Source organism: Aythya fuligula, chromosome 19, assembly GCF_009819795.1.
Source record: "Aythya fuligula isolate bAytFul2 chromosome 19, bAytFul2.pri, whole genome shotgun sequence".
Classification (NCBI taxonomy): domain Eukaryota; kingdom Metazoa; phylum Chordata; class Aves; order Anseriformes; family Anatidae; genus Aythya; species Aythya fuligula.
This window is the reverse complement of record NC_045577.1, coordinates 11,407,766-11,431,572: the sequence shown is the minus strand read 5'-3', so window position 1 is coordinate 11,431,572 and position 23,807 is coordinate 11,407,766. Positions and strand designations below refer to the sequence as shown.

Here is a 23,807-nt window from a genome sequence, read left to right as displayed (position 1 = left end):
ATGGCTTGACAGCAGTGGTAAGCAGCTTGATTCACTTGCAGGGATGAATTTTGTGACAGACTAACACGAGCAAGAGCAGGGATGGCCACCTGTTCTAAGGAGACTTGGGCCATCAGAAGGATGCTGTGAACATGCTGCCTTTGCACTAGATGAATACACAAGGAGATGATGTACAGCCACAGAGGAGTCAGACAGCTTCAGGCCATTCAGATGCAGGTGAGCTAGAAGGTCCTGCCGAAACTGGCTCCCAGCTGGAGAGCCACAGCGAAGTCTGCAGGCTTTGCAGTGTGCCTTGTGTGCAGAGATCAGAACATCAGCCTGCTCTCAGAGTACAACTTCATTTGTGTCTTGCCACAAAAGCTGCATCAAGTCAGAGACAGCCAACAGTGACAGGAACTGCTAACCGTAGCATAATTTTACCATTCCAGGGATGGGGATACGAAGGAACCCTCCCCAAAATAAATGCTGGGCATATAACTCCCATTCACATCTCAGATTAGCAGCACAGCACCAGCTATCCCAGGTAACTATAACCCTGTTCACAAAGCAGATATCCAGACTCCCCCAGATGCCAAGTCCCGGGCATCTCACAAGCTCCTCCCGGGTCTGTGAGGCAGCCCAATGCTCAATGCTTCAAGCAAATGGAGGTTGCAGCTGTGACTTAGCAGCTGAGTGATCCTGGCTGGGAAGATACAGTGGGTGGGAACAGGACCTTGGTAGTTACCTCTCATGACTTATCATGGATGGTTTGGCTTCAGATGGGCACAGTGGAAGCTGAGATTTAACTGTACCATGTCAGAGCACCATGGGATCTCAGTCCCACAGCAGTATGGAGGCAGGGGAGCAGGCAGTGCAGCTTTCAGACGTGTGCCTACAGTAGTAGCCCTCGAGGCCAGGGCTGCCCTTTCTGTACTTGAGAACCAGGCCCTTTAAACCGTCAGATTACACAAATTTGCACTTCTCCCTCCTGCTGCTCTTTACCAAATGAGACTTTATACAACATGCAGCTCTGGCCAGAGTTAATCGTAAGAAATCGCAGCTCCTCAGTCTTAAGGTCTTGATTTTTTTTTTTGGATGACTGATAAACCCAAACAGATAAAAACATACACTGGTAACTCTGGAGATACTCACAGGATCTATTTATATCAATGTGATCCTGCAGAAGCTTCCCTACAGTGACAGGCACGTACATATACTTCTTATATTTAGCTTTTTTGAAAGACTGGGCATGGGTGAGCCCAATTCAGACAAGGTCTATTTCTTTCTCTCCTCACTCACGCTTGCCAGTGCTGGATTACACCTTACTCTGTAGCTTTAACTAGTTCAGCATTTTCTGGAAAAGGGAGTCTTAAGTCTAAAAAATGCCTTTTTTCTGCTATTCTTCTCCACACTCCCACTTTACCCACTACATAGGATTTCTCTGGCCTTGCTGTCAAAGCCAAAATATGCCACATGCCCTCCTGGGTCTCTAGTGTAAGTAAAGAGAGCTCCCATATCTGCTTCTTTTAAAGGAGAATTTTGGATCAAAATGATTCATCTTTGCTTGTTTTTGTCTCAGTTCCTTGTATTGACAATGAACCTGAGCTGCAGGGAGTGTAAAGGCTCCTACTGGTAGTCAAATCTGGCCCAGGTGAAAAACAAACCAATGCCAACATAAACATTTCTAGGGGGCTCAGCGCTTGTTCAACCTTCTGCTAACCCATGAGCTGCATTCTCAAGGAGGCTGAGCTGAACAAAAATGCCTTCTCCTTTACGTGCTGTATGAAACAACAGCTCTCTCAGGACAGACCTCAGCTTTGGGAAAAAAAAAATCATGTTTTTTAAGTTCAACTTTTTCTGAATGATTTTTAATTTAGCACCCCTTTCCACAAAGTGTGAGAATGCAAAAACATGAGGATGTGACAGAAGGCTGTCCTTTTGTGAAAGAATCCTGGAGGGACAAGCAGCTCATGGGCCTGGGCAGACACACCTGCAGTGGAGAAGAAGATGTACAGAGGCAGTTGTACAACAGAGCTTTATAGTCAGAATGGATTTTTTTTGATGCAAAATGGAACATGACCCAAAATCTTTACAGAACAGAAGCGCTTTCAGGAACACAGCCAGCTGAAGCTTGAACGCCTGCCTGTCTTCTCACAAGAGAGGCCACAAACTTTGGTTGCGTCAACTTTTTCCTCTCCAGGCGTGCAGAGTTTGAATTGTCCCATGCAAATTCCCCACAGTGTCACAAAAAATGTAGTAATGTTCAGAGAAATAGTGACTGCCAATGGAAAACAGACCTGAACAATATACTGCTCATGCAGCAAACTTAGTTCATTTTATAGGGAAACAGTTATATGTGCATTTTGGGGGCTGGGGAGAAGAAAAAGAAAAATAGAACAGATAACTGCCTGCTGTTCAAGACAACTCCGAAGTGGACAATGGATCAAAAGAACACCTTGCTTTGTGGGGATGTAGTAGCAAATCCCAGCTTGGATACCACGGCTAACAATTCACAACAGAAAGGGGAGGGAGAACAAAACCAAACCTCAGATCAACCTGGATGCAACAGGCTAATGGAATGCACAGAACCTGGAGGGAGCTTCACTGTCCAAGCTGCAAAAGGGACCCAGAACCAAAACAGAGGTGGGTATGGAGAGCTAACAAACTCCACCAAACATGGTGGTGACTCACTGAGACACAGGCAAGTGTGAACAGCTGGCTTGTAGTGCCTATCCAACTGCAGCCTGCACTGCTGAAGAGGCACCAATCCACAAGTTCAAAGCAAAAATTAAAAGACTTCCCAAACTCATGGGATAGGAGGAGGCTCTCCAGTTGGGGCAGGGAATGGCAGCACGCTGGCTGTTGGGAGGCTTGGCCCAGTAAACACAGCTGCGATATTGACAAATTGGACCAGGAAAGGTTGTCTGAGCTACAGTGGTTGTTCCTCTCAGTGTAGAGAGGCGGTTGGTGCTGTACAGCCTGACTGTAAAATGCCTGAGAAGCAAATGCCTTGCCATGCTAACGCTGCTCTGTAGACAGTTCTGAAGCTCTGGATATCTTCATTTCCATGAGAGTCATGTCCCTGAGAGGTACCAAAAGGAGGGGATTCTAGTGTATGCAAATTCAAGGGTGGGAAATGCAGAAAAGCACTGTTTTTTCCCTCTCTTCTTCAAGTTAGCTTTGCACTTTGCATTGTTTTCCCAAACTGCATAGCAGTTTACATGTAGTGTCTGAGACACTGGGGCCACGGAAATCAATGGGGCTTCATGAATTCCAACAGCAACACCAGTGAGTGCTAATTAAGCTGCTGTGCAGAAAGGTCCCTTTCAAAGGACTCCAAAATCACACACGCTCTCTCTCTGGTCCTGTGGCTGCTGTTTTATAGAGCTGTATCATAGCATGATCTGCTTGATTTAAAGCATCAACTGCTGGGTGGAGCAATGGCCAATACCACCTTTCTCATTAAAAAATAGGAAGAATAAAAAGTTAAAGACTTGAGACAGGCGAGCACAATTGCATTCATGCAGCATGTTTTGTTGCACTCCTCTTAATAAGACAGAAACTTCAGGTGTGCAGGAGTGGCATAAACAGGGGTGGAGCTAGAAGCAGGTCCCTTTCACCCCCACACCCTGCCAGCTACCAAACAGGGCATCTCTGGAAGGAGACAAAATGACAGCCTGGAAGCGGGCCTGGGAACCACGCCCTAAACCTTCCCCTTACTCAAGTACATCTCAGCTGCATTTTCTTTGTGTAACGAACACACCAGAACAGCACACACAGATGTAAAGCTTTTGTTCTGCCAGATCTGTTTTGAGTGAATACATGTCAAAAAGCTTTACATATCTGCATCTGTCCTGGTGTGACCTGTAAGAAAAGATGGAGACAACCACGACAGAAGAGTCCGCTGCATGTACAGGTAGCCAGCCTACAGCTCCTCATAGTCCCCACCTCCTCGTGGCTTGCTCATGCTGGCTCCTCCTCCAAGAAAAGCCTCCAGTTCATCTATCTCATTGTTTTTCTCCTTGCTTCTCTTCTTCTTTTTCTTTTTCTCCTCTTTGCTCTCCTCCTTCTCTTTGCTCTTCTTGTGTTTGCTTTTCTTTTTCACAGACTTTTCCTCTTCCTGCAAAATGAGAAAATTGTAATTAGTAAATCCTCTGAGCATGCCAGTAACCCAGCATATATCACCCTGAAACTTGGCTCTGATGGGAACCTTACTTAGGGAGAAGCATCTACCACCAAGGCTGGCTGGGACCCTTCTGTGAGTTTGGACAGAAGAGAAGAAAGACCATCTGTTTTTTATGTAGCAATGGTCTGTCAGGCAGTTTGTGTCTGACAATACCACATTACTGGACAAGCAGAAATGTCACAGATAAAGCCTCCTGCAGACTTCCCTCACTGTCTCTGAGATTAGCTCTGACTGGGATCACCCTCTGTTTGGAAAAAGCCATGGTGCTATAACATACTCCAATCAGCAGAGATGCCTTGCTCTAGTTAATTTTTCATTTTACAAACTCACACACTGCCTTTTTAAAAGCCAACTGTTCTAAAAGTTTGCTTTTAAGCTGCAAAGTGGTTAATGGTCTGCAGAGCCCATGGAGCACAGCTCTGGCTGCAGGATGCCAGAATGGAAGGCAGCCCACCCAGTGCACAGTGCACACTGTAGGTAGCTACCCCTTTCCTTGGCTGCTAAACAGTATCACTGAATCACACAATCGTCTACATTGGAAGAGACCTCCAAGATCACCTAGTCCAACCTCTGACCTAACACCAACCAGTCCTCCACTAAACCATATCCCTTAGCTCTACATCTAAATGTCCTTTAAAGACCTCCAGGGATGGTGACTCAGCCACTTCCCTGGGCAGCCCATTCCAATGCCTCACAACCCTTTCAGTAAAGAAGCTTTTCCTAATATCCAACCTAAACCTCCCCTGGCGCAACTCTAGCCCATTCCCCCTCATCCTGTTGCCAGGCACATGGGAGAACAGACCAACCCCCACCTCGCTACAGCCTCCTTTAATGTGCCTATGATATATGGCAGATCAACTCTGACGAATTAAATAGTACCTCTTTGCTTTTCTTTTTCTTCTTCTTTTTCTCCTTAGAAGCATGTTTATCTGTTCGAATAAACAAACAAACAAAAAATATTGTTTTAAATCATCACAAACCACAAGCCATGTGATTCTGCCCTGACCTATTCCTCAGAACAAAATGCTGTCCTGAAGCCACATGCAAAGGCAATTCTTATTTCTCCGGACAAACTGTAACTCCTCAGAAACTAACACAGGTTCCAGCAACAGGTCCTAATTTGACTAGATGTAGCTAGTTTAATTATGACCATTATATTGTCTATCTTATTTTGTGTTATGAACATCTGGGTCTTCACTGTATCACAGCCACTGAAGAAACAAATACAGGGACCAGACCTGCAAACTGGTCTAAAGGCCAAACTGGGCACCAGGCTATTAATTCCCAAACTGAAGAAGAGCTGCTGGGAACAATTTGCCTCTGGCCACTTAATACTTGAAGGCATATGGAAATCCCACTGGAGCAGACTAGCAGGCTAGTACTGGTTGTTCAAGCTGCGTATGGAAATTATGTCACCCTGAGGCCAAAGTGCCACTGTTGCAGTTCTGCTCTACATCAGTGGCTATTTTCGCTGTGTCAAATGAGCCCCAGAACCTATCATTGTCAAAACATTTGTCCCAGGCTATCGTGGCTGATAGCTCAGCCACTGATTTGACTGCTGAACTTCCACTGACTTTGCACAGACTCCTTGAACAGCAGAGTATTTATTTGGCTTTACATAGGAGGCTTTGTAGCTGCACCACTTTTCACAAGGTGGTATTTGATACCTATGTAGTCTTTCCCTCAGTTGATATGTAAATTCAAGTCAGCCATTGAGAACCCTAATTGCTGGTCAAGCTCCAACTGACTGGATTACCAAGGTATGTTTTTATACTTATCCCAGACAGAGGAGATAGGAGGAACCCACACTGGATTATTAAAAGTGCTAAATGGAAGTTTAATTATTGACCTGGGCCTTTGCAGATACACTTCTACCTATTCCTAGTTGTGCTGCTCAGCAACAAAAAGTCACAAGCCAATGAAACCATCACTGCCTGTAATACCTTACTTATACTTCTGTAATACCTTTTCAATGATAAACCTCACTTAGGTCACTTCTGTCTCCCCTTAAATTTTTAACTTTTCATCTTTCTGGGTGACATCAGGGACAGATGCTTTGCAGTAATGCCAAGAGAGCAGAAATCATTTGCACAACTAAAATTTGTTCCCTCAGAAGACTGAGGGAAAATAAAAAGCCCAAGGAGTGCTTAGGTTATAACCAGAAACTCACCCCAACTTTCCCCAAAGTAGAAGAGGAAACTGGCAGGGTAAGTCCAAACATTTTGCTCACATTGATCCAAATTCTCGAGGAGGTGGACAGTGCAATGCTGAGCATCAGTTCCCAGGCATGCAAAGTTAAACAGGAAGCCTTACAGAAGCAGCTCGTGAAAGATGTGCTCCTGCTTCCAGCTGGGACAGAAATAATACATGGCTTATGCCATGCATGAGCCAAGTTCTCCCAACCCCCATGGGGAAAAACAAAAAGTTATTTATGTTGTGTTAAACCACATTAAAGACTCACATAGGGCACTGCATGAAGTTGCATGGTATTTTATTTAGCGCAAATTGGTTTGCTTACACCCTGGAACTACTTTGGGAAAAACTAGACACCTGAAAAACAAAATCAGCAAGAGTGGAAATGTGGTGTGACCGTTACCTTCTTCACTGCTCTCCTTGGGACCAGTTTCTTCCAAACCCAAACCAAAGAGATCTGAGTCATTTTTCAGTTTAAAGGAGTGGACTGTTAATTTCACAGGCTGGGGTGGCTTTGCCAATGAGGCATCATCATCAGATATTTCAGAGAGATCTTCCCGGACAGGGAATTCATCCTAGAGACAACAAGAAAAGACCAACAATGCAGACAGGTCTTTCAAACAAAAATCTCTAAATATTTTGTATACAGAGATGTCAGCATGTGCGGAGGAGGGAAGGAAATGGTAGCTGAACTGAGCTGTTATTGCCTGAAAATCAATGACTATGATACTGTAAGCTCTATCTATTTCTTGCTACGGTAAAATGGCTAGATAGCATTGATCCTGGAAAGCAAACTCTGACAACTTATCATTCGTGACACCAAAATCAAAGACTCAACTGTGTTAGCTCAACAGCACCAGCCTTTACTTGCCCTGGTGAGGCACCTCAGTTTTGGGGAAAATCAAATCTAAATAGCTGAAAACAACTCCAGATTTGACAGACAGAACCTTCCTGTGTAGCTCTGGGGGGTCTAGCACACCAGAGGCAACATGCAGCAGGGCCAAGAAAGCAGTCTGTGTTTGCAGAATAAATCTGTTCATCAAGTCAAAAGGGAATGTGCTCTCAGTGAAAATTTTCCTCTTCAATGTGGGCAGAATGCTGCAGAGACTGGGTATTACTCCCCAAATCCTTTGCTTCTCTGCACAATGGGAGTGGAAATGAAGTTCAGTATTCTTCTGTACGTGCAACTAATCCTCTTCAGAATTTGTTAACCTTTTCTTTATATCCTCCAAACTGACCATAAACACCTCACTCTGCTGATGATTTAGGCAATGTTCCCCTCCTCCTTGCTTAATGGCGGTGTTTTTACTGCTTCACCTTACCAGTATACCTTGTACTTGAAAAGCATTCATAAGCATTCATAAGTTCTGGAGCATCTCCCTAACACTGTTGCAACAGCAAAGTTCTCTCACAAATCCCATTTCTCATCATCATTTGTTACATGTACCGTCACAGTTACAAAAAGTAAACTTACTCCAAATAGTTTTGCTTTTATATTAAGATGCCAGGAAAAGCAGGTACTAAACGAATGGAAAATTACTTTATAAAAAACAGCATGACCCATACCAAACAGTGAAAGAAACTGGGACAGCTGTCTTTACTGCAGGTTTGTGGAATGATGCAAACATATAAAGCACTCCCAAAAAACAGCTGGCCTAGACACTTGGGGTACCTGGGGTACCTCAGAACAGCAACTATCCATCCCAAATCATGACTTTCAGTTCCTACAGAGATTGCTCTGCTGGCTGTGAGTGCAGATCACTGAAATCAGCAGTACCTAGACTCACAGCAGCAAATTCTTATGAGCACAGAGAAGACGCTTGCATTATCTCGGTCTATAACACACAAGTCTAGGGACAGGAGCCGAAGGGACTCCTGCTCACATATATCATAGACATTTTACAGCTAACCTGGCTATAATGGAAAGGTTGCCCCTCTTCTTGGGTAGATTTTCCTACTTCTGTAAGGAGCTTTGCCAAGCAAATTTGGTATGGCCTTTTGATTGCTGCATTGACTCTAAGGAGCTCACTTTTTCTCTCTCTCTAGCATGCACATGCTTCTACATATTAAACTTCATGTGAAAATCCACCAGCTTAGTATTTCATACTTTCCACACTACTTGACCGACCACACTCTGGATTTACTCAGAATAAACAGCACATTAAAATCTGTGAGCACAAACCTTGTTGCTGCATGGTTTCACCAATCACAGCGTTAGTGGGTTTGTGCTTAAATCAATTTCTTCAGGTTGCTTAGCACCTGACTTGCTGTGACTGCTGCTGAGAGACTGGCAGAGCAGATGAAAGCTCTGCTCAGTGAGATGCCTCAACACTTCAAGCTCAGCTCTGCAGCAGTGCACGGTGATTCTTGCATGTTATTTACCATTTTCTTCCTCTGGCTGTCAGATTCCTCACTTTCAAAGTCTGGGTCATCCATAACAAATGAGAGCATTTGAGTAGCTATTGGTCCCTCTTGATCACTGTCAGACTCCTCAGGCTTTTCCTCTTTGACCACTTTTTGTTTGAGAGCATGTCCTTTGCTTTGGGAAGTGGTCTTTGGGGCCTGGACTGCTGCTGGGGTGGTGGCAGCAGCTGGCGTACTAGTGTTGAGCTTGCTGCTGCTGTTTCTTTCAGACACAGAATGTGGAGGTAAACTGTCAGGAGGCTTCAGGTCAGTTGCTTTGGTCAGTACTGCTTCACTCTGTGGTTTCACAGAATTTCTGGAAGACCTGAGAAGAAAAAAACAAGTTGACAGAGCCTGTCCACACAACCATTCTGTGATTCTGTGAAGCAAAGCACAACGACCAATTAATAGCTGAACATGCCTCAAGGGCTTCAATGTGCATCTCAACAGGAGATGTAAGAGATGTAGCTCATCCTGTGTGTGTCTGTATGTGCGTTTGAACACAACACTCAGATGGTGTAAGTATTTCTGGCAGTGAGTCAAATGCTGAATGTTCTCGTGTCTCTGAGAATGCTGATGTACAGGTGCCTGCATTGGTAGGCCAAATCCAATCATCCTACCCACAGTGTAGGGTATGTGGAGAATATGATTCAGTTCATCGTTCTTCATCGTCCATGTGGCGAATAACTTCCACTCCCACTGCAAGACTTGATACCTCTGTCCTCCTCACACTGCTATTAACAGACTTTCAGGAGCTCGGTTACAGTCTCTTGTTCAAACTTGAGAAAAAGGCTGCAGCATCCCCAAACAGAAATGTACCAGTGACCAAAGGAACACACTGCTCAAAAGCACACTACAATACAGCTGCATCACACCTAAGTAACAACAGCTACTGGTACCACAACCCCCCTCAGAAGATGCTGCATAAAGCAGTTCTAGCTCAAGTAAATCCAGATTCAACCTTAAAGATGAAGGAATGGGCTCCAGAGATACCATGATTCCACAGAGCTGCACAAAAGTCAATGGCAGGACTGAGAAGAAGCCCAAGTTTGCCAACACAATCCCACACTTCAGGATATGTTTCATACCTTTTTTTTTCATGTTCTGTGTCAATGCTTTCATCAGGTATGAGTATGACCTTAGAGTCCTTAACCTCTTCCTCCTCCTCACTGGACAGGGTGATATTCTTGCTGGGCACTCGCTCTGTTGCCAGCATGGGTCTGCTGGGGATTTTGTCATCCAGGTCTAGATCGTCTTGGAAACCAGCCACCATAGGGTTCCCCCCAGGTGCCTCTCCATCACTGCAAAGTAGACAATGATTAGACATAGCACCCTGAAGACATGGTAGGAAAGACATGCCTCCCTTTGAAAGCACAGTGCCACTTGCCATGCTTTTATAGCCAATTTCAGGCCTACCTTTCCCCTGTCCAGGGCAGTTCTGCTGCTGTCTTCCTATTGTGTGCCCCCAGCCTATTGCCCCATTCATGCTGGACCTGCTCCCTGTAGGCTACAAGGGTGACACAAGCCCAGTACCAAAACACGTCACAGAAGGATGTCACACAGTGGCTTTTACTAATCAAGGCTAAGATGAGTAAGCTTTAGCGCTGTAGAGCAGCCTGTTTCTTCAACAGGGCCTCTAACAGAACATCCCTGGTCTAACATACAAGGATCAGCCAATTGAAAAGTGGGAACCACCTGTCTCGATGCCCACATCCTGTAATGAAGCCTGATCATATACTGCCACTACTATGGAAATTCACTTGCAGCTATTAGCTTCTTTGAATGATTTCTGTTTCTCTGGTGCTCCCTGAAGCAGGCAGCTATTCAGACACCATAACCATGCTTTAACATTTCCCAAAATAAATTAACCTAAGGACACACTTTTAGAGCTAAGAGTCTGCCAGGCTCCATGAATACAATACAGCTATGTATTCAGAGTCATTTTGATAGAGCTTCACAGCTGAAATTACCAGCTGAAGGGTTCTTGTCTGGATTTCCCCAGGACTCAACAATTTTAATACTTTCTCATGGATTTACTCAGGTCAGGAATACTGATATTTTTCAGTCTCAGCTGATGAACCTTTGTGTTACCTTCCCCCATTCTATTTGCTTTATCTGCAACAGATACTCAGTTTCTTCCTGACAATCTACTGTATATGATACCCACTCCACCGTCCTTTTGACTTGATAAGGACTGTACAAACACAGCATTCATTTTTACGCAGAGATTTTAGAGTCTTGAAAGGAACAACCAAAAACTACAATCCTTAATCTGGTAGATGGTGCCAGCAGACAGCCAGCACAAAGACACAGTGGAGGATGCTGCGCTGATGGGATAAGAAATGCCAAGGCCTAACACAGTCCATCTGACTAGTACTCACTTGGGCTCTTCTTATGGCCACTTACTTTTTACGTGTTAGTTTTAAAGAATAGTGTAGCATTTGTGACAACAGACAGTGTAGCATTGGTGACATAAGGGGCACTATGCTTATCACAACTAGCACAGTGACTACAACTACTGCTTGTCTGGGTAACAGCATTAAGAGCAGGACTAACAGCTGTTCCCTCCTGCTTTCCATGTTGAGTCCTGAAATGCACCTCTGCTTTCAGGACTCAGAGCTCAGCTCCCAGCTAAGCAGAGGCAGGCTGCTTAAGAACCCCTTCATTATTAACACTGCTGCTCTCATACTGAGCCAGAAAGGAGGGACACAGCCTGTCCCACACAAAGGAAAAGAAAATTGCTGTTCAAAGCAGCCTCCAAGTACCACAGTGGCTGGAGGAATTACAAGTGAGAGATTTCTGAGGTATTTAAAATACTGGCAGTGTTTTCTCTAGAAATGTGCTGAAAAGAAAATGGAATCACACCTTAAAAAACAGCAGCATATTATCTTGAACAAGTGACACTGTATTTCTGTAACATGTTACCACTCTATTAAGCATAAGACTGTTCCTATTGCCACTGTCCTTCCACTGCACACCATACTCGACTTGCAGCTTCTAAAGCATTCACAGTTTGAAGAGAACGTCTACGCATGTACACACACACATGCAAAGTGGGTCATCTCCCTTTGCAGTGAATACACTGCCTCCCTGTATAACTTCCACACAAATCATTAAGCGACAGCTTAAGAGCAAAGCAAAGAAGTGAATATATGTCAGGAAAATCACTGCTGCAGTATAAACAAGGCCTGACAATGCAAAATTAGTACCAGCTTGTGGTCCTGAGATTCCAGCTGGAAGGAAGTCAGAGCATGCAAAAACAAGCATATTGCACCACTCTTGCCAACACTTGATACACTGCCAAGCCTGCATTAGTGTTGAGCCAACATGTTTGCAGGCACAGGTACCCACCAAAAATGACTATGCTCATGGAGGTCTGTATGAGTTACTGACCAAAGAGTGCATCAGGGTTTCCTCAGAGCAAGCCCTTCATCATGTGCATGGAACAGCCTCTGGTGATGAAACAAATCCTGCTGCAGTCTGAGCACATGCTCTCAAACCTCACTTGACAAGTATCCCACCAGCCCTGCTGTACAGCTAGTGGATCCAGCCCCACCAGGAGCCATCAGAAGCCTTTTGCCACATTATTTTTTGTGGCTAGTGAAAGAGGAAAACAGGGTGAGCCTGCATGGCTACATTCCAGGAGATGGGGGTCTTCTAGTGTGCACCAAACAGTGCCCTCAGGTCTCCTTGCTTTGTCTAGCACAACTGAATACCACTATGTATAAAACAGAGGTGATACAAGCAAAGAACCAATTAGAAGTCCTTCAGATACAAGACATCTAATCAATGCTTATGATAAATGTCTAGTGACATGGAGAAAACTCAACAGCAATTCTGTTAGCATCAGTATAAACTTGCTTTCAAATAGACACCTGCAGCTTATCCACGGACCCAGGACAGCCTGAGCCAGCAAGAGGGAAGGGGCAGTCCAGAGTCAGACTAGCTCCTCTGATGCAGTCACATACACACCGGCTCTGAGTATCAAGCTAAAGAGCAGCAAAGTAAGTTCTGAAGCAACAAACTGGAATAATTGCACTGCCTTCCTAATCAACTGCTAAGGAAACTGATTTGGTGAGTTCTTTTTACTGCAGGCTGGAGAACCATAAATGCCATTAAACAAAGTGCAGGACTCCATTAATCTCTTAAGATCTACACTGGGATTTAGCTATAAGAATACCAAGAGACATCAGTACATGTTGAAAGTCTGAGCAGTTGTCTGATCATTGGGCAAGAAGTTCTTTGTTTCAGAGGCATGAGCTCTTTCCTTGCTGCTAGCATGCTTCAGAAAAAAAACATTTTTTCTAACATCGCTGCTCTGTGTCATCTCTTGCTCCATTGTTTAGCGAGCTGTTATGGAATACAAAATGAGAGAAGTTCACATAACATCACTGAAAACAATAACCCTGAATTCCCAGTGTAACTAAAATGTATGAGAAATACCAAAATTTACAACCTCTTTTTGAAGCTTAGAAAGGAAAAGCAAGCAAGTTCTTATACATGGAAGCAAGCACAACACTGAGTTCAGGACATGGTTCAGTTACACACCATCCTGCTTCTAATAACAAGAAGTAACTACCTCTGCTTCATGTATGAAATGCACTGTGCACTAAGGGCTTCTTATATGAGCTAACTGAAAGACTCCTGCTTACAGACAATAAGAAAATATATCTTATTCAGGTAAGAGAATTAAGTCGAGGAATATTTAACACAAAGCCCATTTTCCTGCTCTGTCTTACACGGTTCTTCAGTTTAGGAGATTACACTCGGTCCTAACACACCCAGAAGAAATGCTGGCAAGCTGTGTAAGCTTAACACTCAGATCTCTGCTTTAAAATGTTCAGGAAACATGAATGCATCTCTCTAGAACGTTCTTAGGCTTTGTTCCTCACTCAGATTCAAGGGGGATGCAACTTCTAGTATGTCTGTTTTTTAAAATCAGTGACAGCTCTATTAGGTTTCAGCGGTTTCACAGAACTGTTGTGTTCTTTAGGTCTGAGATAAATATCTGCAGCAGCAGATTTTGTTGCAACTACAATAATCTACTTATTGCAGTAGAGGATAATTGTTAGGGATGGTGCTTACAGAACTCTTATGCTGCTCCTGGGCACTGTGGGGTTTTAAGTGGGATCCTCAATCAAATCTGTTTTTGCAGGTGATGGACAGAATCACTTAGTGCAGCTCTGAATTTCAGCATGCCTGGTTTATTGTGGTAGGCCCTTTTTGGCAAGTAACAGAATGTAAAATTGGCAGGCAACCAAGAAAACTGTGCAAACTACGTAAGAAATCAGAACAAGACATGGACGCCATGCTGCAGAGAATTGTCAAGCACCTGAAATCTCAGGGTGTGCTGCAAGGTCTTCTCCCAGGGAAATAGAGCTATTCTAATAGTAGATGATTACCACTGTTCATCAAAAGATGAAGCTGTGAATGAGTGTTCTCTCTGTGCCCAGGGGAAGCCCAAAGGTATCTCTCTTTTTGCCCCAACTAGCTTGTGTGCCTGGAAGGCTACCAAGACTGGGGACAGAACACAGAAGGGCTTCATAACAGTTGAGTGCGACAACTCTACAGGCAAGGAGCAGAGCTCATTACACAACTGCTTGAGATGTTTGGGTTTTATACACCTATTTGCTTCCAATAACTGATGCTTATTAGAAGAGAAGCCTGTGCTAAAGATCCAGCGTCCTTAGAGCTAAAAAGCTCTAAGGGCACTCCAGGACCCAGTCCTTCAGCAAACCCCAAGAAGGTCACGCTTGGCTCTCCTGACATCTCTTTGTTGAACTTCTTATGGTCACTAGTGGGGTCCCTCAAGGCTCCGTTTTAGGGCCAGTCCTCTTCAATGTCTTTATAAATGATTTGGATGTAGGACTAGAAGGTGTTCTGAACAAATTTGCCGACAACACCAAACTTGGAGGAGTTGTGGACTCGTCTGAGGGTGGAAAGGCCTTGCAGAAAGACCTGGACAGATTGGAGAGCTGGGCGATCACCAACTGCATAAAGTTTAACAAGAGCAAGTGCCGGGTCCTGCACCTGGGACGGGGCAACACCGGCTATACATACAGACTGGGCGACGAGACACTGGAGAGCAGCCCTGCAGAGAGGGGTCTGGAGGTTGTGGCTGACAGCAAGTTGAATATGAGCCAGCAGTGTGCCCTGGCAGCCAAGAGGGCCAACCGTATCCTGGGGTGCATCAAGCACGGCATTGCTAGTCAGTTGAGGGAGGTGATTGTCCCGCTTTACTCTGCACTGGTGTGGCCTCACCTCGAGTACTGTGTGCAGTTCTGGGCACCACAGTACAAAAAGGATGTAAAACTGTTGGAGAGTGTCCAGAGGAGGGTGACGAAGATGTGAAGGTCCTAGAGGGGAAGACGTATGAGGAGCGGCTGAGGTCACTGGGCCTGTTCAGCCTGGAGAAGAGGAGGCTGAGGGGAGACCTCATCGAGGTCTACAACTTCCTTGTGAGGGGAAGTAGAGAGGCAGGTGACCTATTCTCTGTAAACACCAGTGATAGGACCCTGGTGTTAAGCTGAGGCAGGGAAGTCTACGCTTGACATCAGGAAGAGGTTCTTCACAAGACAGGGTGGTCGCACACTGGAACAGGCTCCCCAGGGAAGTAGTCACTGCACCAAGTCTGTCTGAATTTAAGAAGCGTTTGGACTGTGCACTTAGTCACATGGTCTAAACTGTCCAACTCCTGGCACCATGCTGATAAAAGGGGTAAATTTCATGAGAACTGTGGATGCTTTAACAGATGTTTTATTTTCCTATTTTTTTTTTCTCTTAATCTTTTTAGATTAATATTCTAGACTCATCTGAACTAAACAAAAAATACTTGTGGCAATACTAAGAGATGAAGACTTGATCATTTTCACTACTTAATTGCTAGGTTTATGATACTATTTTGGACAGTTTCTGTTGATTCCGTAGATGAAGGTGGTTGCAGGGGCTAGCTCTGAGCAGCTTGGACACAAGTGATCTTGTCCCCTCTGTCTAAGGTCCAAATGCAGACATTTATAGACGTATCTATAACAGACCATGCCATCTGCTTTTCAGATTATCTATTTTTCTTTACATGGTTAATTCCTTTTTTTTTTTTTTTTTTAAGGATTTGATGATCCTTATGGGTCCTTTCCAACTTGGGATATTCTGTGATTCTATGATAAAAATAACCCAGCTTGGCCACAGCTACAAGCAAAATACTTTGGAGGCCAGCATGTTTCTAGCAACTACTGTTTTTTTTTTCTTATTTTCCTTTTAAATTTTAAATAAAAAACATCTACATATATGTGTTCTACTGTCATAAGGGATGGTGATTCAGGCTGACCTGCATTAGGCAGGCACTGAGCTTCACACACAGCACTGATTTCAAGTTGTTGTGGTTGAACCAAAGAACACTGAATCATAACAAATATGTCAAAAGATGCAGAATCCAGATTCACAGACAAGCTGTGTAAGTGTTTAATTACTCTCTTAGTTAATCCAGTGGTGATGACAAGAGGCAGCAGGCATAGACTATTCTAAGCAGGTGGATACAGAGCCTGAGAGTACTCTTGGGTCACCTCTCAAATGACAGCCTGCTTTCAGACAGTTTTTCTGAACATCCTCTTGTCAGAGCAGCTTGGTATACCACAATCCCTTTCCTAGATAAAAAAAAAAATCTAGGAGAAAAAAATAATAAAAAATAATAACTAAAAAAAGAAAATCCAGCCTCCATAAGCTTAGCTCTCTCCCATTTGAAGGATACTGGGAAGGGACAGTAGAAATGGACAGAGGAACAAGAAGGCCTTCCCTAAGGCTTTTCTGGAATCTGCAGGCAAGCATGGAGAGACATTTCCAAAGGAGCACAGCCATCTCCATCCTTCCAGAATCCTGCTGAGCCATGGAGTGCCCCCAAGGGTCCTCCAAAAAACACAGTCCTCCTCATAATGCCTCCAAAATGGCAGTATCAGGCTATGAAGGAACCTGTCCATTCTTCGGGCCTCTGCAGCGGCAAGTTATTCAATAGGCAAAACAGAAAAATCCTGCAAAGCGCATCAAGTTCCATAAGGAAAATACCTCAAAACCCTTCCTGATAAAAAGCAACCCATGGGTTTATCACTGGTCATGAAATGAAGACAGCAAAACCAGGAAGGTGATAACTAGCTTTCACTGCCATTCCCCTGATTCCCAGGAAGTAGTGTGTATCATTAAAAGGGAGATAGTAACAGACAGAAAGGAATAGGGGCAGCTAATTGCTCTGCAGTCCCTTTCTGAACAGTTGTAATGGGTTAGCTAGGCCTGAGCAATTATTCAGATTGCACATCCTGGTACATCCGTCTTGCTCTTGCTCCACCCTCTTTCCCTTACCTTTCACTATCAATACAGTGTTTAGTCTGTAGTTTCCCTTTGTCCTTCTGTGGAACTGGGTCTTCTAGAAAGCTGTGATCCAGGCTGTCATCAGGAACAAAGTCCTCCACACTCTGTACTTTTGTAGGGGCTTCAGGACGGGGAGGAGGAGTAGCAGCAGCATCTGTATTAGCAACGGTAGTTGTAAAACACTGAGTTCACCACAAGCAAGACAGAAATTTGATTTTTACGTATCTATCCTGTCCAGGGCCCCTTCAGCACATAATAGATAGCAGATAACAGCCACAAAGCAGGACCTCTGCTATGCAGCAACAGAAGAGGAAAGCTATGAACAGGATACAGAAACCAGTCCAGAATCTCACATGAAGTCATTCACAGACCTCGTGCAGCCACTGTGGTTTACAAAGCACAAGGTTGATCCAGCCTCCTAGATGAGTCTGAAAATGTCTTTAGAATGGTAGCTGATTCTGCTGTACAGTGAATACCACAACTGACTATACCACAACCAGAATTTTGTACTTACACTGTATGCATCACTCCTGTGTTATGTCCCTTCATTATTCTTTCACCTTTTCCAGACTGTTCAGTTCACTCATTCAGTTCCTCTTGCTTTTTAAACTGTATCTGTCAAAGGCAGGATTGTTCATACTGTGCTTTTAAATGCCCTATGTTACCAAAAGCTCCTGAGCTTTTGCAAATAAAAATAAAGCTACTGCAAATAAAGATTTGCTTTAACACAAACTATGTGTAGACACACCTTTACCTATCATCAAGGTATTGGGACGAAAGACACTTGAAGTCTAGAGAGATTAATATTTTCAGATTTGCAGTATTAAACCTTTTTCTTCTGCCTGGACTGCACTTCACACCTAGGCTCTTTTGGGTGAGCTAGCTTTCTATATGAATATAGATTTTGCCCTTATAGCACAGCTTTCAGTTTACTTCTGCATAATAAAAGCAGTCTTACTAATATCACTGATTGTCTTTGGTCTAAGAAAAAACTCAGCCAAAAGAATTACTGCTGCAAGACTTCAACGGAAAGGTTAAATAACAGCTCCCACAGAAAACACCAAGTATTACTTTGTGATAGTGATTTTCAACTGCTTTCCAATTAGCTAGTCCCTAGGCATGGTCCTGTAGAGTTGCAGACCCTTGGCACACTACATAAATGTAACAACAACAGATCACTTTTCTCCTTGCTGCTTTTTGCAACCCTCCTAAAAAGCACTCCAGAGATCCTAGGACTGCAGGCCACAAGCCTAAAGAGGTCTTGATCTGGATTTGGTGGTAGACCACTAGCCTTTTTTCTACATATCAATATGACCATTTTTTTTGCCAATAAGGCATTTCTAACATTTAATCCTCTTTTATTGTTTGTTTCTGGATAGGAAGAGTCATAAACAAACTGGAATGGGTGTACTGTGTCATACCTGGTAACAGATTCAGAATGCAGAACACTGTGTACAAATCTAAAACTGAAAGATTTCAACATCTGAAACTGCAAATCATGTTCCCAGCACCTCCTCCTTTCTTTCTGTGGGTGTTTTGAGAGTACTGTGAGCTCTAGGGATTGACAGTTTGAGAGGGAAGGTATTTCCAAAGGGTGATTCAAACCATGTCACGCTAATAATTTTTAGGCAGTGCCAGCTCTGCAACTCCAGTCAGCTTCACAAACAAAGTGAATGTGACAGGCAAATTAAGGTCCAGATCAGTAAAAAAGAATGCAGCAAACCTCTCAATGCTTCTGCCCTGCAACTTCATCTAGCCAGGGTTTGGACTGAATGCTGTGCCACTCTGCTCCATTGTTTACTAGTGCTAAGGAAGAAATCAAGACTGTCTGAGGAGGAGAGCAGCCCATCTTCAAAGGAGCTTATTTCCCTGGAGGGGAATCCATTGCAGAGCCTGGACTTACGTGATCATTTCTGGCTGAATAACCTTTAAAACCAGCACTCTGCTGCTTGCTGTTAACACATAGGAGCCCCTTTCAGCTGCCAGACTTCTGTGAAGACAGTGCTTCAAATAGCTTCTCTGATGATTTTTCTTGCTATTCAAGAGGTGTATGTGCTCCTGCTAGGAAGCTGACAACTATTTTATTAGTGTCCCCTGGGTGCTTAGTACCTTCCTCATGAAGCACACTACAGCCGCTGTCCAGCTGGCTGGACAGCCCCTGTCCAAGTCCAACACAGAGACAAACAAAAACGCTGATCAGGAGAAAAGAAGCAAGTGACCATGTAGCTCTCCTTGGACACGTTGCACAAAAACAGGGGCTAGGTTTCTCAGACAACTGTTCGCTTGGCCTCTCACTGTGGAAAAGCAGAAAAGAAAACAGAGAAACACCCATGGGTGACACCCTGTCTACACATACCTGGCTGGGGAGGAGAGGGGTCTGGCGCAGGAGATGTCCCAAAAAGACGTGAAATGATGCTGCGCTTCGGAGGTGGGGCTGCAGCTGGAGGTGCTGGGGTGGTGGTAGCTGGTAGAGGCATATGCGGCTGCTGAGCCTCAGGTGCAGGCACTGGTGAAAAAGATGAGGGGGGTTCAGGAGAGATGGCAGAGCTTGTGGAAAGAGGCTGTGGTGGCTGTGGGGTGCCAGGGCTGGAACTGCCTGTCGACATGGAACTTGGAGGTACTATGGGTGACTGGGAACCAGAGGAAGGGCTTTGCCCATTAGTTGTCGGTGGTGACGTGTGTCCTCGACTTCGGGCTTCCATCATTTCAAGGAAGCTGCAGGAAGATAAATTACAAATATAAGTAATGGAGAAAACATGCTCAACAGAGTACAATGCTGTGCTGCTTTGACTACATGGTGAGCTGGGAGGGTACAGGCCTGATTTCAGAGCTGCCACAACTCCCTGGGTCACGATAAATCTGGTTCACCCATGTGCACTAAAGTCACATGATTTGTATGATAGTGTGGAGAATCCCAACCTGTTCTGCACTGCAGGATGAAACCTACATTTGTAATGCTGCCGGGAACGCCCTGGACAGATAGACTATAGCAGTGTGCCAGGGCTTGAAACTCAGCCTTAAGTCAGTACTTGGACATATGCCTCTAAGGGAGTAAGTGCTACAGGAATGGCACATTTCTACATTCTGCAGAAGAGATAAAAGCGTTCAGGAAATCTTAAATACTATGAAAACATCTTCTTTCAGCCAAGAATGGATTTGTGAGGAGAATCCTTGAATTTAAAAACAAAACAAAACAAAACAAAACAGAACAAAAAAAAAAAAAAACAGCTATCCAGAGGCTCAGAGGACTGACTGCAATTATTCTCACAACATGCAGATATATGTGCAGTCTCTTCCCTTGTACACACACGCCATGTGTGGGAGCCACTTGAACCAAGCAGCAGATGCTCTGAAGCAAACTGCGGTCCTGGTTGGATTCCTGACTCAAAGAACATTAAAGCCTGAACCATCAGAAAGGGTAAAACGCTACATCCTTTTGAAAAATGAAACCAAGTCTGATCCTGCTGCAGCCTCCTTCTGCAGCCCATTTGGTTAATGGTCTTTTCACAAGCTTGATGAAATGAAAAGGCTTTTTCTATAGAATGGTCTCAAAGTAAGATCTGTTACATGTAGCACGTCAAAGATATACAGATAGGATACCTGAAGTGTATCATGTATAAAATCTATCAAGTGTCATTGTCTTGCTTCCTTTCATTGAGCCTAATAAACTCATGTGCCCAGAGGCTCTAGGTCCAACTGCTTCTGCAAGACAGATTTGGTTGTGCTCCAGGCAATGAATATGTTGAAATGGAGACTGCTCTACAATGCAGAGCATGACCTTGTCCTGCAGGGAGTTCAGACAGACAGGCAACTTCACTGGAATGCTTTCTAAGCACAAGCAAACATTATGGGCTAAAAGATTCTACAACTTCCTTGAGATATTTTCTATTTTAAGGAGGAACCCAATACATGTTTATGAAACAAATTAATATACTTTATGTCCACAAGATGTCTGGAGCCCCAGTGAAAAACCCCAGGAAGCTGGTAGTTAAAATGGAAAAAACAGCTAAAGAAAGGATAAAGGGCAGCACTAAAAAGTGGTATTTGATAGGAAAGAAGTCCTTGGTAGAGTTCCTCAAGAGATAGCCTTGAGATGCATTTTAGTATTTCAGTAAGTGGTACAAAGACCATAGATATGTTCATGAAGTTGCAAGTAGTTCATCGATATATAAGACAGGGACAAGAAAGAGAAAGAACTGGATGACTGTGAAAAGCAGAAATGTGAAGAAATTCAACAATGCAAAGGAAATAGTCATCTGCTCAAAGACTAGGGAACAGGTGTTCTTGCTCCAAGTTCACCACGTCTGCATGGCTAGGAAAGACTTGCCTTGCTCGTTCCAGAAGCCCAGGCCAGAAGACTTCAAATGCAGTGATGCCTGTGAGGAGCAGGATAGTAGCCAGGCCGTCACATGGCCCGTTCTCTGCCTCTCCCCTGAGACTGCTGTCAAGGCAGCTAAATTAGTGCTGTGCTAACCTGATGCTTCCACCAGGATCTTGAGCAAGGCTTACATGTTTATTCTACCTATGCTGAGTACAACAAAACAAGCTCCGATCAGAACTGCAATCAGAGCATGCGACAAAGCATCCATTCCAGCATCCTCCCTCCCAAGGGACTCGTAGCTGGGGTGAGCTGTGCAACAACACAACCCGCTGAAAATGATGCATGGATTTGTCACATGACAAACAGAAAACACAAAGGATTTTAACTCTTGCACATACAAGTACAGATGTCTCTGTGGAGACAGTACCCAGGTTTGTTTGGAAGGTGCGCAATGCATCGTGCACAGACCGCAAGACTCTAACAGTGTATTTTCAATGCATGTCTTTCACTGTGCTGTGGGACCAAGGAATTACACATCACTCCTTTCTTGACAAGGTATCCCCCACGGCAGATTATGCACTGCATTTGTGGTGAAGGAAAGATAAACCACGGAAGGGTACCTGTAATTCAGCCCTTATCCAAATAAGTGAATGCTCTGAACCCACAAAATTGCTGCGGCGTGAAAAACTATCCAAGATGCTTCCCTGCATAGGATGTGCAGCTCTGCAAATCTACACCAGAAGCATTGAGTGATAAATTCCATCAGCTCACCCCTCCAAGCTTGGATTCAGGGCTCCTGATGAGCTGAAGGCAGGATGGCTGAATAGTTCTGCTTCATGGTACTGATGCCTTCTCCCAAATCCTGCTCAGGGTTAAAGACATACCTCCCAAATGTGGAGAGAAATGAATGCCAACTGATCTACATGCACCCCTATTCCTGTTTATAGCAACAGTGCTCCCAGCTGGAAGACCTGCAAGCTTGGTAACTGCTACAGCCAGCATCCGAGGTACTGATGCCAGTTCTGCTTGCTCTCTTGGCTGAGCTGAGCTTTCTGGCTATGAGCAGCTCTGCCAGCCTGTGTGAGCACCTAACTCGCCAAGGCTACATGCAAACAGAACTGAACAACTACTGCATTATTGATCACAACACTGTCCCACAATCAAGGCAGCTGGGTGACTCAGGTAGGGTCTATTAAGACTATTGTGTACTGAAGACTGTGGAACAGGATCCTGTATCAAGTACATACAAAGAGCATATGTAGTCATAAGAGGATAAAGAATATTGAGCTTGAAGAGTATTTAAAGCTGGTCCCAATGAAGTGCAGGACACTCTTTACAATATCAGGCTATTGAAGATTTACCGTACTTTGTTCTGTCAAAGCTACCCAGTTTGGAAACAACCTGCTTTGTTCTGGGCAAGTGGCCATCTCCAGAAGGAGGGAGGGCTGTGAATACCACCTGTTTCTTCTACAGAAACACACGCATTTTAAGAGCTGGAGGGAAAAAATGCTACACGATTGAAGTGTAAAGACTGTCATTCTTCCCTCTAGCTCAGCTAGTCTGGGGAGTAGCACACATGCAGGCTCCCTTCTGCACCTGCTCCTATGCCTTGCTCATCTGAAGGGCATAAGAACAAGACACAGCAAGATTATTTTTAGTAGAAAGGTACAACTGGTTATTTGGGGACAGCATGACACAGGCTCTTACTCCATCCAGCACAGCACCAAGGACAGTTCTGGCACATGCTCTTCATGTGACCTTCCTTATCCTAAACTAGACACATGGGCCAAACTCTCTTATGTGCCATGACAACAGAGAAATAAGCATGGTCTGATACCGGTTTTACATGTGCTGCATAATGCACCTATGCTGAGCTTTCATATTCATATCTTCTTCTGTGGAAGAGGTGGGTGGAAAAACAGCATACATGAAAATGCTGCCAGCAAGTTCTCAGTAATTTCCAGGGTGGAGGTGTCTAAGCATCCTCCACACTTCAAAAATACTACATAATGCATGAATACTTTCTCTGACTTTACACACCCTCTTCAGAGGCACGATCATGGCTGTTTTAGGAACACAGCAGGCCAAACTTGTCACTTCTCTTTTTTCTCATATTCTATACAATCTGGCTATTGTGTTCCTTGTTGTATCCTTTTTGGCAGTCCTTTGTAAATGGCCTCACTTGAGATCTTACTGCTAAACAAGCAGTTTCATATTCATACTAGATTTTGTAGACCATTGATGCACAATTGATACACTCATGCTGTGACCTGCATATACTTGTTCTCATTTTAGAGACAGCAAATGTGCCATGTAAGTTCAGATGGGTTATCTGTCCACACCCACGTGGGTTCCTTGTTTGCATTTCAA

The 23,807-nt window shown here is 44.2% G+C and overlaps 1 protein-coding gene across 1 annotated transcript in view; it reads right to left on the bottom strand.

Moving 5' to 3' along the window:
• Window positions 1-1,998: 1,998 nt before the first annotated feature.
• RABL6 (RAB, member RAS oncogene family like 6) overlaps window positions 1,999-23,807 on the bottom strand; it is a 56,607-nt gene continuing 34,798 nt past the window's right edge. Inside the window, exons 9-15 of the mRNA XM_032200056.1 lie at window positions 19,473-19,831; window positions 17,108-17,270; window positions 9,850-10,062; window positions 8,741-9,086; window positions 6,762-6,933; window positions 5,045-5,094; window positions 1,999-4,099 (exon numbers count right to left, since the gene is read on the bottom strand). Coding sequence (XP_032055947.1) covers window positions 3,905-4,099; window positions 5,045-5,094; window positions 6,762-6,933; window positions 8,741-9,086; window positions 9,850-10,062; window positions 17,108-17,270; window positions 19,473-19,831 — 1,498 coding nt within the window. The 3' untranslated portion in view covers window positions 1,999-3,904. The remainder of the gene's footprint in view (window positions 4,100-5,044; window positions 5,095-6,761; window positions 6,934-8,740; window positions 9,087-9,849; window positions 10,063-17,107; window positions 17,271-19,472; window positions 19,832-23,807) is intronic.